The 17550-nt window shown below is 39.1% G+C and overlaps 2 protein-coding genes across 4 annotated transcripts in view; both read right to left on the reverse strand.

Moving 5' to 3' along the window:
* Positions 1–808: 808 nt before the first annotated feature.
* LOC134816495 (uncharacterized) lies at positions 809–12639 on the reverse strand. The gene is made up of 9 exons (XM_063825357.1): positions 12577–12639; positions 7823–7963; positions 7318–7530; positions 6822–7012; positions 6526–6699; positions 6231–6380; positions 5889–5982; positions 4870–5021; positions 809–1982 (listed from the first exon to the last, which is right to left on the reverse strand). Exons 2-9 carry the CDS (start codon positions 7959–7961, stop codon positions 1875–1877), a joined length of 1221 nt encoding a protein of 406 aa, XP_063681427.1. The 5' UTR covers positions 7962–7963; positions 12577–12639; the 3' UTR covers positions 809–1874.
* A 1154-nt stretch (positions 12640–13793) lies between these two features.
* Positions 13794–17550, reverse strand: part of LOC134816382 (MAGUK p55 subfamily member 2-like) — a 36995-nt gene continuing 33238 nt past the window's right edge. For all 3 annotated transcript variants that reach the window (XM_063825209.1, XM_063825208.1, XM_063825207.1), the window contains exons 16-24: positions 17353–17465; positions 16902–17040; positions 16625–16726; positions 16213–16298; positions 15807–16006; positions 15515–15595; positions 15204–15388; positions 14753–14884; positions 13794–14481 (exon numbers count right to left, since the gene is read on the reverse strand). In XM_063825209.1, the coding sequence (XP_063681279.1) occupies positions 14299–14481; positions 14753–14884; positions 15204–15388; positions 15515–15595; positions 15807–16006; positions 16213–16298; positions 16625–16726; positions 16902–17040; positions 17353–17465 (1221 nt within the window). In that variant the 3' untranslated portion in view covers positions 13794–14298. The remainder of the gene's footprint in view (positions 14482–14752; positions 14885–15203; positions 15389–15514; positions 15596–15806; positions 16007–16212; positions 16299–16624; positions 16727–16901; positions 17041–17352; positions 17466–17550) is intronic.

Here is a 17550-nt window from a genome sequence, read left to right on the forward strand (position 1 = left end):
ACTTCCCAGAGCTTTGGCGCATTTCCCATTTTGATATGAGATAGCCTAGTTCCTTGGTGACCAAAACAGCTAGTTCTATGTCTGAGAGGAGACGAAACGAGGAGTTAGAAGTTAGGGGATCTGATAAATCGACATCACGCAAGGCTTCCTCCATGAAAGAAACTCACGCACTGATCAAGGGTTCTCTCACACGTTATGTCACACGCGTTAGACTTGACGCGTTAGGATTTGTAACGGTGGATCTGCTAAACCTTTAAATACATCAAGATTATGATTGCGTTGTGATTTTTATGGTTGTGCGGTATTCGAACTCTGTTTGTCTGTTTGTCTGTTTGTCTGTTTGTCTGTTTGTCTGTTTGTCTGTTTGTCTGTTTGTCTGTTTGTCTGTTTGTCTGTTTGTCTGTTTGTCTGTTTGTCTGTTTGTCTGTTTGTCTGTTTGTCTGTTTGTCTGTTTGTCTGTTTGTCTGTTTGTCTGTTTGTCTGTTTGTCTGTTTGTCTGTTTGTCTGTTTGTCTGTTTGTCTGTTTGTATGTTTGTCTGTTTGTATGTTTGTCTGTTTGTCTGTTTGTCTGTTTGTCTGTTTGTCTGTTTGTCTGTTTGTCTGTTTGTCTGTTTGTCTGTTTTTCTGTGTTTCTGTTTGTCTCAGTTTTACTGCTGGATCATTAGGCCATATATTTCCTAAAGTGTGAAGATCTAAGTCAGTCATTGTCAGGACAATGATTTATAAATTGTTTATTTATCTCACTTTATCACAGATTCAACGTTCATATCCTTGAAAGTTCAAGTGGATGTACAAAATAAGAAAATCCTTTGTTAGACAAATATGCCGATCGAAGTTAAAATACTACAGTCAATACACGAGATCGCGGTAAACTACAGAGATAAACACATTGAAAAATGGCATAATCTACCAGTCTATCACTAGGCACATTAGAATGTACAAAGATAGCTGCGTTAGTACATTTAGTCCATGCAAGAGAAAATAAAGAGAGCCCATTACGGGAATAGTGTGCAAATAAATAATTTTCAAGTTAAATAATTAATAAATATTCGAAGAAACTTAATCAATAAAGTTTGAATTCTGATCAAATTGAATGCAATAATTTCAATGAATAACGTTAAAATGTCATTCCCTTGAAAATAAATTAAACTGTTTGAATAGTTTCTGTTATAGAAAACACAATCTCCATGCCAAGCAAAAATCTGCCAATATCGAAAATTAAATAAGGGTTACGTGCGCAAAAAAACTTAACATTTTACCAAAATAAACATTGCACACGATATCATGAAACAAATCTGACATTGATAAAAATACGCAATATGTTTGATGTTGTAGCACCTGCTCTGACCTCGTCATTACTTCTGTCCTACTACAAAGATAACGTTCGAGTTTGCACCAGCTTTAAAATACTACAAAACTGGTCTTTCTACACCTAATGCACAAACAAATCTGCAGCCCCGAAATTTCGAGCTCCTCTTTCAACAGGCGATTATTTTTCAGCAGGTACAAGCCTTTCCTAGTATTCTTAATCTTAGACAGTATTGCTGACATAAAATAATACCAGCACAATTTACATGAACATCGGCCCGGATATGTGCTCGAAATTTAGGGTATCAGATTTTTGTGCGTGACACTAACAATTCCTAAATTTCTATTGAAAGTCCTACAGAGTTCAAAGGGAGTCTAGCAAAGAATCGCCACCCGGGCACTATCTAACTCTTCAAACATCGTTTCTTCAAACATCGTTTCTTCAACCTCAAGCAAATCTTACTTCAACAGAGCTGGTTCTCATTTGATGACGTCACGTGGGGTGTGATGAAGTCACGTGATTTTTGATGACGTCATCAATGTTCACCAGAGGGTAATGAAGCGGTTTAGCTTTGAGTTTTAGTGGGTGGTGGGGTTGACTCCTTAGTCTCACTACTACCGTTGGATACTTCTTTCTTTTCTTTGTGGATGATATTGAAAATCAACTGGTCAATCTGAAGAGAGATTATGTTTAAATTAATTATTAATAATAATTAATTACTAAAGTTGTGGAAAAGTCTAAATACATGCTCAAGTTGAAAAGCCTTTTGATGATGTTTTTATGTATCATATTTCTCATAATTTTTATCTACATGGTCAACGCTTAATTTTTTAAAGCCTGCGCTGTACAGCCCCAATATTTTCATTTTACACCACTCTTTCCCTATATTCTAAATATAAAATTTACTCAACGATTTAAAGTTAAACATCTTTCTTTCAGCTCAGACGTTTAATATCCAGACCGTAGTTTTAAAGATTTGTCACCGAATTTAACTTTGATCAAAAAATACAACTCCACCGAGTTGAACGCTAGACATCTCGCGTTTTACTATATCGCACAAGACTAACCCACCAACTAGACGATGGTCAAGATAATTTAATTATAATTAAACACGAGCATGAAACCCAGCAACATAGTCTCCTCACAACCCGGACCACCCTGACCCAGGAAATTGCAACTTTTATTTGGAAGAAGTTCAACTTCTTTATTGGAGGCAGTTGTTGTTCTTTCAAATTTTACCAAAAATTTTACCAAAAAAACTAATGAATACTAAAAAATCGAATAAATAAATTACTTGCAAACTGAAGATATCGTTAGCAGAGTAATATCCCTGTCACTATTTACCTGTCATCTACACAGATCCCTATCACTATTTACCTGTAATCTACACAGATCCCTATCAGTAGTTACCTGTAATCTACATAGATCCCTATCAATATTTACCTGTAATCTACACAGATCCCTATCAGTAGTTACCTGTAATCTACACAGATCCCTATCAATATTTACCTGTAATCGACACAGATCCCTATCAGTGTTTACCTGTAATCTACACAGATCCCTATCAGTATTTACATGCAATCTACACAGATCCCTATCAGTATTTACCTGTAATCTACACAGATCCCTATCAATATTTACCTGTAATCTACACAGATCCCTATCAGTATTTACCTGTAATCTGCACAGATCCCTATCAGTATTTACCTGTAATCGACACAGATCCCTATCAGTATTTACCTGTAATCTACACAGATCCCTATCAGTATTTACCTGTAATCTGCACAGATCCCTATCAGTATTTACTTGTAATCTACACATATCCATATCAGTATTTACCTGTAATCTACACAGATCCCTATCAATATTTATCTGTAATCTACACAGATCCCTATCAGTATTTACCTGTAATCTGCACAGAACCCTATCAGTATTTACTTGTAATCTACACAGATCCCTATCAGTATTTACCTGTAATCTGCACAGATCCCTATCAGTATTTACCTGTCATCTACACAGATCCCTATCACTATTTACCTGTAATCTACACAGATCCCTATCAGTATTTACCTGTAATCTACACAGATCCCTATCAATATTTATCTGCAATCTACACAGATCCCTATCAGTATTTACCTGTAATCTACACAGATCCCTATCAGTATTTACCTGTAATCTGCACAGATCCCTATCAGTATTTACCTGTAATCGACACAGATCCCTATCAGTATTTACCTGTAATCTACACAGATCCCTATCAGTATTTACCTGTAATCTGCACAGATCCCTATCAGTATTTACTTGTAATCTGCACAGATCCCTATCAGTATTTACCTGTAATCGACACAGATCCCTATCAGTATTTACCTGTAATCTACACAGATCCCTATCAATATTTATCTGCAATCTACACAGATCCCTATCAGTATTTACCTGTAATCTACACAGATCCCTATCAGTATTTACCTGTAATCTGCACAGATCCCTATCAGTATTTACCTGTAATCGACACAGATCCCTATCAGTATTTACCTGTAATCTACACAGATCCCTATCAGTATTTACCTGTAATCTGCACAGATCCCTATCAGTATTTACTTGTAATCTGCACAGATCCCTATCAGTATTTACCTGTAATCGACACAGATCCCTATCAGTATTTACCTGTAATCTACACAGATCCCTATCAGTATTTACCTGTAATCTGCACAGATCCCTATCAGTATTTACCTGTAATCTACTCAGATCCCTATCAATATCAATCTGTAATCTACACAGATCCCTATCAGTATTTACCTGTAATCTGCACAGATCCCTATCAGTATTTACCTGTAATCGACACAGATCCCTATCAGTATTTACCTGTAATCTGCACAGATCCCTATCAGTATTTACCTGTAATCTACACAGATCCCTATCAGTATTTACCTGTAATCTACACAGATCCCTATCAATATTTACCTGTAATCTACACAGATCCCTATCAGTATTTACCTGTAATCTACACAGATCCTTATCAGTATTTACCTGTAATCTACACAGATCCCTATCAGTATTTACCTGTAATCTACACAGATCCCTATCAGTATTTACCTGTAATCTACACAGATCCCTATCAATATTTTCTTGTCCTTTATAACGTATAACATATCCATGCTAGTAGTCAATATCTACATTCTGCACCGTGGTAAGACGCATTATAATCTACACAGATCCCTATCAGTATTTACCTGTAATCTACACAGATCCCTATCAGTATTAATCTGTAATCTACACATATCCCTATCAGTATTTACCTGTAATCTACACAGATCCCTATCAGTATTTACCTGTAATCGACACAGATCCCTATCAGTATTTACCTGTAATCTACACAGATCCCTATCAGTATTTATCTGTAATCTACACAGATCCCTATCAGTATTTACCTGTAATTTACACAGATCCCTATCAGTATTTACCTGTAATCTACACAGATCCCTATCAGTATTTACCTGTAATCTACACAGATCCCTATCAATATTTACCTGTAATTTACACAGATCCCTATCAATATTTACCTGTAATCTACACAGATCCCTATCGTATGTGGGCATCTGTCTGAGCTGATAAGCGACAGTTCGTCCGTAGTCCCCGCAAAGGTCCGCCTCCTCAGTTGACCTGCTGGAGGACTGTCGTTCACACAGCTTCCTCTTCTTACACACATCTCCAGCTGAAACAACACGGTATTAATGTTGGGTCATTTTTTATTGTCATTGTTTCTTTTTTTGTGTGGTTTTCATGTCCTTTATAACGTATAACATATTCATGCTAGTAGTCAATATCTACATTCTGCACCGTGGTAAGACGCATTAGAAAAGAAACTTAACAAAGGGAGACAGTCTATGAGGATTAGGACCCATATACTATTACACCCATATCATATAGTATATACTACAATCTACATATTCATATTTCATATATACTACTTAATACATATATACTACATAATACATATAATATATAATATATACTACATATATGTTATATACTGCATATAAACTACATGTATATTGTATATTACATATATATATATATATATATATATATACTTCGTATTATATATTGCATATATTCTGTGAGGGAAAATATTGAATTTTCAAGCGTCATTTATCAGTTTTTGAATTCGGGAAAAGAATTTTTATAAATCCCTAAATATAAACGCCTTTCTAAATAGTTTCCTCTCTCTTGCGTGGTTTCACTGGTTATCTACAAGGTCCGTAACTCTACAACTACTTAAATGATGTTTGCAGGACTTACAATATTTCCTGACATTTGCATGATTTATTGACGTTTGAAGGGTTATAGCTGACAGTGACAGTAGCACGTTTTAATACCTGTCTGGGAGTGACCAGACACGCCTCCCACGAACTACGTGACGTCCCTTATTAAACGCCGCCCACCTATTTCTCTAATAAATCTGGCAGACAGCAAGCGAATAAGACTCTCTGATATCGAGAAAATTATATTTACTGCTGTCGCAATTTAACTCCAGCCAAGTTTCATGTAATCGTGGTATAAGGTGTGGCTGGTTACTTACGGCTGTCACAGTCGGATTTGCCGGGGATGGCCAAGTTTTGGGGCAAGAGAGGAGCCACTGGTGTTTCGGAGCGGCCTTGTTCACTGTTGTCACCCTGTGAGAGGTTACTTTATTAGTCAAGGTGCTTTTCTCTTAACATTAATATCTCAAATAATAATACCCTCCGGGACGTTATAATACCATATAGCTTTCTCAACAGTGATTGACAATATACAATTTCACTAGTTGTGAATAATAGCTAGGGTTCAGGGGAGCGCGATCAAATAAATAAAGAAAATGAGAAATCATTGCCTTCCCGCGCAGGAAGTGCCGATTATCAAACACAAGGAAATATTTCCGTACCCTAGGACTGGTAGTGTTGTTAGGACTACAGTGCGGAGAGGAGTGATTAACTCCGTTCATCTGGTGAACTAGTCCGTTAGCATTGCTGTTCTGATCGCTTATATCTGGTGTTATCCCAAAACAGGAGGCCGCGGTTTCTGCTAGGGGCCCCTGGAGAGAATGTTTATATCAGCGCTATTCATTATTTGCATTCGACTAGATTTCTTTTATAAAATTGTACAAGACAAATGGCATAATTGTTCGTCGTTGTCTCGAATGTTTTTTAACTTTTCAAAATTAATCCTAAATATTATACCTGAAGAGCCTTGAGAACTGCGACTAGGTCAGCGTTGTTAGCCAGATGGAAAGCACTAGCGTCCAGAGTTCCTGAAGTGCTACCCATGGGAACCTGAACGGCACACTCCTCGGTCACGTGCTCTCTCTTCATAGTGGGGAGGTGGTAGGAGGAGGAGTTTCTGGCAGACATGTTCTGCGGAGGAAACACAGATTAAAACTTTGCGAAGAAGGATTGTCCGGAGAAAAATAGTTTGTTAGTAGAAAAGTGCTCGGCAGATTTTTATGAAATGAAGAATGAAAGAGAACGTAACGAACCTTTGCGAACCCCAGCTCAGCACCACTCTCATTCTTAACACTCATGAACTCGTGGATGAACTGCAGACTCTCGTAATAAGGCCATCTCGACTGGAGCTTCTCGTTTGTTTTCCTCTCGTGGTCTTGCAACTTTTTTGTCTCTCTTCGGAAGTAGCTTCGTAAATTCTCCAGTTTTCTCTTCGTTTCGTTAACTGAGGGAATATAAGGTTGCAATAAAAACAGGAACTCAGACTATATATTTGAAATTCGCGTTTAAAAACGAACAGGTATAATGATCGGACCTTTACCGATTGTTGAAATTCGACATCTAGCGTCATCTAGCGTCATCTAGCGTCATTTAACGCTAGATGACGCTAGATGTCGAATTTCAACAATCGGTAAAGGTCCAAATGATCTACCACCTAGTAATATCATTCAATAGAAGACAGAAAGTTAATGAATGAATTGTTCATTAATGGACTAACCAATCAATTAATGATATCAATTTTAGACGTACCAGTGAGATCAGGAATGTTGAGTTCCCGGACCAGATCATCATACACCATGTTCCGGATATCCCTATGAAAATACTCCGGATTACTGGGATTCCAGAGGACGGATTTCTTCTCGTACAGCTTTATCAAGCCTATTATCCTCTCGTGAGTCCAGTCGATGGTTGGGGAGGGGTTGCTACTGTTGGTGGAGGTGGTAGATGTTGTGGAGTTAGGGGCTGGGGAGAATGGGGGTGTTAATGTTTAAATGTATATAAGTTTTAATGTAGATAAGCTTTAAAATGAATATAGACAAGTTCAATAGTTCTTCTGTGCTCAAGGGTGTAATAAAAGAGCACCGAAATTAAGTTAGGTAAGTTTTGCACATACATTAAGTAAAATTCCATCAGTCATAATGAAGCCTAATTCAGGATGAATCTATGTCTAAAACGAATACGTTAATATTGGCCGATGAATTATGCAATATAATAATAAGATTACAAATATGCAAAGTATGAATATATGACTCACAACTGTAAGATGTAGAAGATATCATAGTGGGCGTGGTCATGCTGCTGACTACGTGTTTCTGGAGCTTTATCGGCGTCGGCGCTAGAATAGCGTTTGGAGAACTCGTGCGAACGTTGCTCAGAATCAGTCCGTCGATCATTACTGGTAAATAATTAGGTTTATAATCAGTGTAATTAATTACTGGTGATTAATTAGTGTAATTAATTACTGGTGATTAATAGGGTAATTTTTAATTGTTAGTGAATTGTTTCATCACTTCATTGTTTTATTAATTAATTGATTAATATTTCTTGTACTTTGTGCAGTCAAACCAAAATATTGTACATTCAACGTACAGTACAGATAAACACTTTGTGAAACTTTGATATGACTTAGTTTGCCACGCCGAAGGATTTTGGCAATTAGAAACAGTTTTAAATATTTATATGGAAAATACCTTAATCTTCTGATATTCAGTCTCTGAATCTGATAAATCCTATGTAACAAACTTAACAGTAAAATACGGAAGAACTAAAATAACTGAACAACTGCTAATTGCTCATTAACAAAGCGGACCCGAAATAACTGCCACATAACGTCACCCCTCATACCGCCCTGACATCATATATTTCGGTACATGCCCGCTGGCTGGCATCTGCCGGCTCTAAAATTAACCACCGTGAAAACCATGGTAGACAGGCTGAGCAGCCGGTGGTTGGTTACAGGATGTCACGTGACTGGTATTGGTGGCAGTGGGCTTGCATGGTAGTTGTAGACAACGTGCGAGCCTGGCCCTGGCTTGCAATCTCAATTCTGGGCTGCTAATCTTACCCTCTCTGGCAGGATACCAATTTTTAACCACACAACTGGATTCGATAGGGCGTTCAACTGCAATCATTTAGAATTGATGTTGGGAAATAATGTCTTAACACCTTGCTCATGAGAAATAGAGAATGTAAGTTAATGGAGTATACAAATATTGTGCAGGACTCAGAAGAGCGTCTTAAGAGCAACTAGAGGCAGGTGAGAATAAAAGAAATGAGCGACAGGACCTTAAAGTACCTTTTATAATATTGGAACCTTGGTGTTCTGAGCTGGGTGGGAGACTGGTGGTGGTTGCGGGTGGTCTTATGACACTCTACGATCCTACTATCTTCGTGGACACCCTCTGACCCTTCATTCGACGGGACTGACTCGTGTTCGAGCTGCAATAAATCCGTTTATCTTTATGACACCCACATTAGAGCTAGCTGCTTTGTAACTCCATATTTGGTAAGAGAGTTCGTTAAAATTGTTACCCAACACGAAGTCAAACTCAGTATTCTTCAAACGCTAACGTTGCTGTGTCACAACCTCTATTTTCGCGTTCGTTAACGTCTGTCGACCGGTTACCTTTGAGTTTGTTGGTGTCCTGTGCGGAGATGGATGTTGGATCGCTGTGGTCACGTGAGCCCAATATATAAAGGAGCGTCGTGTGTGGTCCGTTTCAGATATTGCTAAAAACCATGTCATTTATTTTGAATCTATTTTGGGATCTTCTTTAAGTCAGCGAGTTTTTAGGAATCTTATTTCACGATTGGCTTGTTATGGTGAGCTAGACTAAACCCGATCAGAGGCTCTTAAAAGTTGTCAAAATCTTCTTGATTTCAAGACATATTATTCGCCTTTATCAAGAGACTGGTAAATGGTATAATCGTTCAGTCGCTTCTCGAATGCTCATTGTCCAGGTTTGCTGATCTTTGGATGTCTTCATAGAGGGTTCAACTTATTGAGTTGTTCATGAGCCGAGTGTTCTAGATCATAGAGTAGCAGTTCAGCTTTCTAGATAGAGTTTGTATGGGGTTAATAGTAAGTCCATTTCCAAGAACACTAATGAACAGGAAGGGGCCAATGTATCAACTTGTAACATTCTGATAAAGGCTTTGAAAGTCAGTAAGACCGGCCGAAGTTTGGATTCTGGTGCATGAGCAGGCCAAGTCACTAGTGACAGTGAGAATGGCAGGAGGGGTCCCATACAGACCAGCTATTTATGCGTGCTTTCCTAATGATGGTGAAGAAGGCTTTGGAAAAATCTATAAACAAGACAGCTGCAGATCTGTTCCTTTTTGCACTCTTCGATTATTCAACGAAGCGCTAGAATCCAGCGAACTTTGAACCTTCTACGAAACTATTTTGGTTTGATCGCAGAAGGGACTCTATATATATGGGTTGGTGATAACTATTTTTGGATGACTGTTTTTATTGTGGAGAAGTGACACAAGAACTGAGATTCATTATGGACCTTTAAATTAAAGCTAGAGGCAGCCACCGGACTAAATTCCTATAGATATGGAAAGGTGGCTGAAGGGCTGCACACCCGGCGACCTCATCACATTGAAGAACAACAATCATAACAGTGACTCTTTTTCTTCCTCTACCAATCAAAACACAGTTCATTCGGAGAGACTTCCTAACTGACCGTTAGCAAGGAAGAAGTGTCACACGTCATGTGTATACTGTGTAAAACCGTGTAAAAAAAGCGTTTAGTTTGAGCAAATACTCAGTGTCTAAAAAGTAACAAACCTTGTGGTTGCTTCATTCTTAATTTGCGATGAGACATTTCTCTGTGCTCAGTTTACAAGCCAACAGCAAGATCTGATGCACTCCCAGGCAAAACACCAATATGAGTATGACCAACAAGAAATGAGCGAAAGGACCTTGAAGTACCTTTAATAGTGCCTTAGTGGAACCTTGGTGTTCTGAGCTGGGTGGGAGACTGGTGGTTGTTGCGGGTGGTCTTATGACACTCTACGATCCTACTATCTTCGTGGACACTCGCATTCTGACCTTTCCTCCGACAGAACGGGTTTATGTTGGAGCAGCAAAAAATCTGTTTATCTTTATGACACCCACATTAGAGTTTGCTGCTTTGTAACTCCATATTTGGTATGAGAGTTCGTTAAAATCTTTACCCAACACGAAGTTTGGAAGTCAAGTATCGTCGTGATTCACGTTGCTGTGTCACTACCTCTAATTTGCTTGCTGTCTGTGTTTGCGTTTGTCAGTGTTCTGTTCGAGGGTGGCTGTCGCCGTGTGGCATATAGCCAGTCGTGATTCGTTAGGGTGAAACCTTGCATCAGAAACGTGGACCCACGAATTTCACAGACGTAATGATAAAAATGATTATATCACTATCTTCATGCAAAAGAACTGGAGTCAAATTAAAATCGGGAAATAATTTGACTTCGGACCCAGGGAACTGGAAAACTTTTTCAGAGTCATTGAACATTGAACAATATGGTAAATACATTGTAGTGACGTTAGTGGTGCTATGGATCGCATATAAAACGAATGCGTTCTCCCGTGCAATGTATTTATCTTCCCTCGTGTTAATGAATAATGCAACCTTACCTCCAAGCAAAGAACACTGCCGTGAATACAGACAAGAATTAGACACGTTGGGGGGAGCTTTGTGAAATTTAGGAATATTAAATATGTGCTAATATGTTATTATTAACTACAAGTGCGATCATCAATAACTGCTCAGTAATAAGCTCGTTACTTATAATGACAAAGAAATGGTCTGATCCATTCTTTAAAATAACCAAACTTCCAAACCACAGCATGGAACTTGAATAGGCAGCCGTTGCCAAGTTTAGCTGATCTACGAGAGATAAACGATCCATCTCTGACCAATCGAGACAGACAACCCGTGCAACACAAAAGGGTATGAGAATCAACTTGCAACACGATTATTCAATGGGACTCCTAATCAAATTTTAATTGTATCCGAACATAATCGCGGACGGAGGGTGCTATCACAAAACACAATGCGGTGATATCGACAAAATTACTAAATTATAGGACATCAATTTTGTGAATTGTGGAACATCGAGGAATTATAATCGTGTAAAACCTTGCGTTTAAAGTTAAACGTGCACGACCGATACCATTACCAATTCAGGGGAGTATAGCTTTATCATAAAATACAATAACAGGACAACAAATCCGTTAAAGTAGTACCAAATAGTATTAGTACAGATTGATTGCTATGATTGATTAAGAACCACTTATTGATGCCATGAAATTACTTAGAAATCAGTACCACAAATTACTGAGAAAGGAAATTAAATCGATAGCCACAAAACAGTATGTCGCCATGAATTAAGAGCACGGTTTTTGTGCAAACACACTCTGCAACTCTCGCCGGTATTTCAGAGCTTTAAAAATTTAATTAATTCCTGCCTGGATCTAAGAGTGGGACCACCCACTAAAAACCAGCGAGGACAGATATAATCCACGATAAGGACGATCCCAGCCAGGCAGATTAGCATAACTATTTGAATAAAACTGGGCTAAACTAAAACTAAAGGCAGGTCCCTCGCTCAGTACAGCAATAAGGACCATGGCACTCTGCACATCAAAAATTCAAGACGAGTCAGGTCATTATTTGGCCGAGTTGGAGCACCCGTGAACAAAGGGCAGCCCGAGTACTGCGATCAGGGGCAGGGTTAAAGCAGGACCGGGGAGAGAGATGTCCAGCTAAAGACAAAGCGGGCACAAGCTAGCTGACCCAGGACAATCAGGACAATGTAAACTAGGGCAGGGGAACGCTAGTGAGCTAGTGAGCGGTGGATAATGATACTCTCGTCCTGAGACAAAACAAAGCGGAGCTGGAGAGAGAAAGTGTACTGTATGATGCGGCCCACACTGGGGGACAGCGCTCTCTTACACACATGGTATAGCATTTGTCCTGCTTTAAAAAGGATAATTACGTACCCAACAGACTGACCTACCTCATTATACCTTATATGGGATAAGCGGTAGCCCACCTTCAGGCCCACGTGGCTGGACGGGGGGAGAGCTGAAGGTGCACAGCGTGGCGGGGGCCAGCACCGCTCCACCAACTCGTTTCTGCTCCACCGATCTTAGCTCAGAGTCCTACATGCACCTCTCCAAATCGTGTCAGTCCTGAAGAATGATGGGATCATGCAAGTGGATAATGTGATATAGTCCCACCCCACCCGCTCCCCCAACTGGGCCCTTGGTCCGGGGCTGACTAATTAGGTTCTGTCAAGGTACTCAGATCTATCAGGCTGTACTACGTGTGATTGTATAAAGAGTGCAGCAGGGCAATTATCTGCCGGTCTACAGTACAAGATGGTGAGTACCTCTGCAGTCGTTTACACTATCTCACATCACCCAACCAGTGTCCTCTCCGGCGCCACGTGTGTTGCGGGGTAACCAACCACAGCTCTCCTTTCACACCACGTGACAACTTTTCAGAGCCACCAGATCATCGGGGTACAATTATCCAACTCGTGTTTAGCTAATACGACACTTTCGGAGTTGGCACGTGCTAGAGTTCGTGTCACGTGATCGTGTTGACCGATCAGAGAGCGAGCACTTGGTCACGTGACTTGGTGTCCAGTGTTGAGGGCCCGGTCCGGCAAGTGAGCAGTGTACCGCCCAACCTGACACCTGCCGAGCACAACAGCAGCTCTGTTCTGCATCTCGGAAGGCATCTCGGCTCCTGATTGGTTGCTGTATTATTGGCGGCCCCTGATTGGTCGGTAAGGTCACGTGATAGGACCTGATTGGTTTGACAGGATCTGTACTAGGTGGTATTTCATGAGGTGGGATCTGAGAGGATGACGTTTGTTGCGACTCTGAAAAGCCTGCTTCCAGACTTCCAGTCACTACAGACTAAGAACTGACTACACTCTCTCAGACGACTATAATTATACAGGTATAGATGTTGCGTAGCAACTGTATTGCAGACTATAGTCTCACGAAATATCACATCAGCAAATAGGTCGTAATACGATGCACTAGTGATTTCAGTTTATCACAAGCTTGGAACTTTTCATTTTAGTCTTCTTGGACGACTAAATAAAAGAACGTTTGGTCTTTTTCTGGAATCAATTTCCATAATCTCGTAGTACATAGATTTAATTGAATTTATGCGATTTAATTGCTAATTACGGAATTAACGAAGTAACAAGGCTCGTATCAGTCAAAAAATAAATGTAGAACATGACATTTCATTTTATTTTTAACTCAATATTGATCAACTTATGAATTAAAAAAGTAATTAAAATTGATTCAATTTTTGACATTATTTTCAATAAAGTAACTGCCATCAGAGATTTAATGGGAATAAAATGAAGGACATGCAGTAAGTGTCATAAAATTAAATTTCTATAATATAATACGGTCTGATATACAATAACGTAAAAATATCTCAATATTCGTCGAGCAGTCTCAGTACATTCACAACAGAGTGTCGCGTGTTAATGATGCTCGAAATAACTAACATTCTTAGCCATATGGCGGATTAAACTTACAAGTTTCACATTTCATTGTAGTCATTGAGAAAGTTTCAGTGATTTACTTTTAGCTCCGGGACATTTTTGAACGGACTTATTGTTCAAATAGCATGTAACTTATCACATTTTCAGAAAGAGTTCCTAAACCGAAGTGAAACATTTCACCTCGTCACATGACATTCCACCTCGTCACGTGTTTTCTAACCATCTCCTAGGCATCCAGGCCGGATGATCAATGATCCTTTCCGCGACTTGGTCTATAAGATCCACGACTGAAGAAAGACTCTCAAGAGTTATGATTGTGTCCACAAACTCTGTGTACCTTCGTAAGAGTCGCTCTGAGTTGAACCTCAACTCTCTGATATCGCTACCCTGAGGGTTGTTAGAAGAGTTATTTTAGTGCTGAGGTCACACTTACATGAGTTCGCACTGAGCAAGGCTGACTAACAGTTTATTCATATAATTATACTTGACGTTAGGCCAAATTAGCTGAAAAGATCCAGTCGTTATACACATTTTGTTGGGAGGCGTTTTAAGACTTTCATGAAAAGTACAGACAAATTGAAAATATGAAACAAATTTAATCAATACGAAATTTGGATTGTGTTGATTTAGAAAATTGTAATTAATTGAAGTGACGCACATGAAGTTTTCTTTGCGGGGCAGGTAGTTCCTCCATATCCGTTTGTTTGAGTTCCTTTATCCGCTCCTCGGTTGTCGCTTCAACATATATCACGTGGGGACGCAGTGTTCCGTTACATAACACGGACAGGTACTGTGAAAGAGAAACAGAAACTCAGGAGGTAGAAGAGAAAGAGAAATACAGGGATCCAACGCAAGAATAAGACTATCAGGAAAGTAATATGTAAAAGCACGAGAATGATGCTGGGCTTTTGATTGGATAATCTCAAATGTTAGATAAGTTGTCATTTATAAATGTGATGGACTACAAATAGTGACCAGACTTGGCAAAACAAACTAAAGATGTGCAATGTTACGCAATTAATTTTGATATTAAATACCAAGAGTCTGATAACCTGGTCATTAAAATTGACTTTAAAATAAAAATCACACGATACAAAATTCCAAAGTACCTGAGGATGAACATCTAAGAGACAGATCTTCCCATTAATGATAAGGTCTCTAACACTCTCATATGAGGTACCGTAGTAGTGTCCCCCAGTTTTAGTGTACTCTATCATGTCTCTCTGTTTTATCAAGGCTGAGAACTCTTTCTTCGAGCAGTGTTTGTATCCCTCAGCGTCTGTCTTCGTGGTGTCTGGAAAAATGCCAGCTAAAACTTATAATTACCTATCATCTTGTTTTTTCAAGCGTGGTTGCCCTTTCCGTCGATCAAAAACGAGTTCAATTTATTGGAGAAAGTTCAATTGTGGTTCAGACTCACGTTTAATAGGGAGGAAGTACTTTTCGGGATATCTCTGCAACAGTTTATTTCTTATACAAGATCCACCAAAATACTTAGCACCTGCAAAATTATTGATGTTGACAAAAAAGTTACTTATACTGTATTCGGAAAAAAAGTAAGCAACAAAAGCACAGAAAGCAATCGAAGTTGTGATTCCAATGAAATGCGCATTTTAAGTAATTTAGCATCGCCTCCACGACCTTAGTCAAGTATTATCCACATAACGATAAATTAAGCACATAACATGGGCGTCTCTGAGTCTCTCACTGACCTGTTATTATAATAGGACGCCGTTTGCTCTTACTCGGCCTCACATGGGTGACCTCGATGTATGTCAGAGGTTCCTTATGATCTTTAGTTCCGAATGTGAAAAGAAAGTCTTTCTTTTTCTTGCTTTTCTTACTCTTCTCCCGGGTGTAAAGCAAGTTGTCTGTGGACGCTTTAGTTGCTCGACTGTTCAGATATCGTAACCTGGCGAATGTCAAGGAGATCAGTACAAAAGTGGGGTTAAGGTTAAAATTCTGATTTCCTGGCGTTCAATCAGCGCTGTTTTACTATTTACTACTAACTTCATTATGGTATTAACATTTCAATATTATCAATTAAAACTTTAAAAGTCGGCGTATGAAAAATCAGATTTCTAGAATATAGCAAAAGTAGACACTATTTCTTCAAACCTCTGGTCGCTACTGGGGATAAGACCAACGTGTACTGTCCCATATTTCTTAGCTTGCCACCACGACTCATCTTCTGTGTTCACAACCTAAAACATAATATTGTTAATTTGGCTCTAGCAAACAAAAATTAATCATTTCGGAATTTACCTCACTAAAGCAGGTATATCAGTATTCAGTATATTGTTAATTAAAATTTCGTGAGAGGTTGTAACTGTAACATGGAATTGTAACCAGGTTTAGCTACACACTCTAGCTATACACAACATGGAGAATTTGTTTAATAGTTATAATTGCTAAATGAAAAGCTCTAATACATATATTCGGATATTGGTGGGAGGCCATGTGTCAAAACAAACATGTTACAGTTTCCCACTAGTACCCAGAAACATTTCTAACATTTCTAACAACCTACCTCCAGAATATCTCCCAACTCGAAGGAGAAGCTAGCATCTTGACAGGGGTTCAGGGTGTCTTTCTTCGGGTCGTAGTTGAAAAAGGCCCGGAAATAACGCGACTATAGATGGAAAACGTTACATGTGTATTTTTAATGATATTTTTTAAAACTGATATGTTTCTCAGTTTCCCCCTCAACGTCTAAACTTTCACGAAAAAGTCCAAGAAAAAAGGAGTGCTTCCTAATTAATGATAATCAACGAACCTGTAACCCAAAGCCAGAAATAAGAACTAACCTTAGGAGCGGTATAAGACTCTCTGTCTTCAGGAAACGCTCCAAAGGAGGAAACAGTAATAGTACAATCCTGGGATAATCTACCTAACATTTCTCTTACTTCCTCAACAGTTTTACCCGCCACTGGAACGTTGTTTATCCTAGGAGGAGAGAGGTGGTATTTATGATTCAAACTAACACCAGATGTGGTGGTGGTGGCTTCGCTAGATAAGGGAGGTTGAAGGGTTCTAGCTGGAAGAGGGAGGTACAGAGAGTCGAGGAGGGTAAGAGAGGGTGCTGTGAGATAGCGCAAAGGGCATGAATGGGATTGAGGGGGGACTCAGACGAGTAGGTAACAAGTGAAAATTATTAAAAACCAGCGAGCTACAACTTTCGTCGCACATAAAAGGATTACAAGTCGAATTTTTATTTCAAGATATAATCATCATAAGGACAGCAAATGTGAAACTAACATTTTGAGTTCGTCGCCTGGGTGGATCTTGTTGCAGGCAGCTATAGGGCTCTCTTCTAGGATCCTCTTTATCAGTATACCACCTGTTCTCTTATCTCCTACTATCGTAGCACCCTAGTTACAGACAAATTATACAGTTTAGACGGGCGACATTGAGGAGAAGTATGTAATAACGTAACCGGACGCATAGGACAATGCT

The sequence above is a fragment of the Bolinopsis microptera genome, chromosome 6 (genome assembly GCF_026151205.1).
Source record: "Bolinopsis microptera isolate Bmic1 chromosome 6, MBARI_Bmic_1.0, whole genome shotgun sequence".
Taxonomy (NCBI): domain Eukaryota; kingdom Metazoa; phylum Ctenophora; class Tentaculata; order Lobata; family Bolinopsidae; genus Bolinopsis; species Bolinopsis microptera.

What these genes read in the sequence shown, in the direction of transcription:
- LOC134816495 (XM_063825357.1), bottom strand. Translation starts at nt 7,961, where the DNA reads ATGATCGACGGACTGATTCTGAGCAACGTTCGCACGAGTTCTCCAAAC. An exon ending in CAGTTCTCAAGGCTCTTCAG is followed by an intron (nt 6,381 to 6,525) that starts GTATAATATTTA and finishes CATTCTCTCCAG; the next exon opens with GGGCCCCTAGCAGAAACCGC. An exon ending in CAAATCCGACTGTGACAGCC is followed by an intron (nt 5,022 to 5,888) that starts GTAAGTAACCAG and finishes GTGTTGTTTCAG; the next exon opens with CTGGAGATGTGTGTAAGAAG.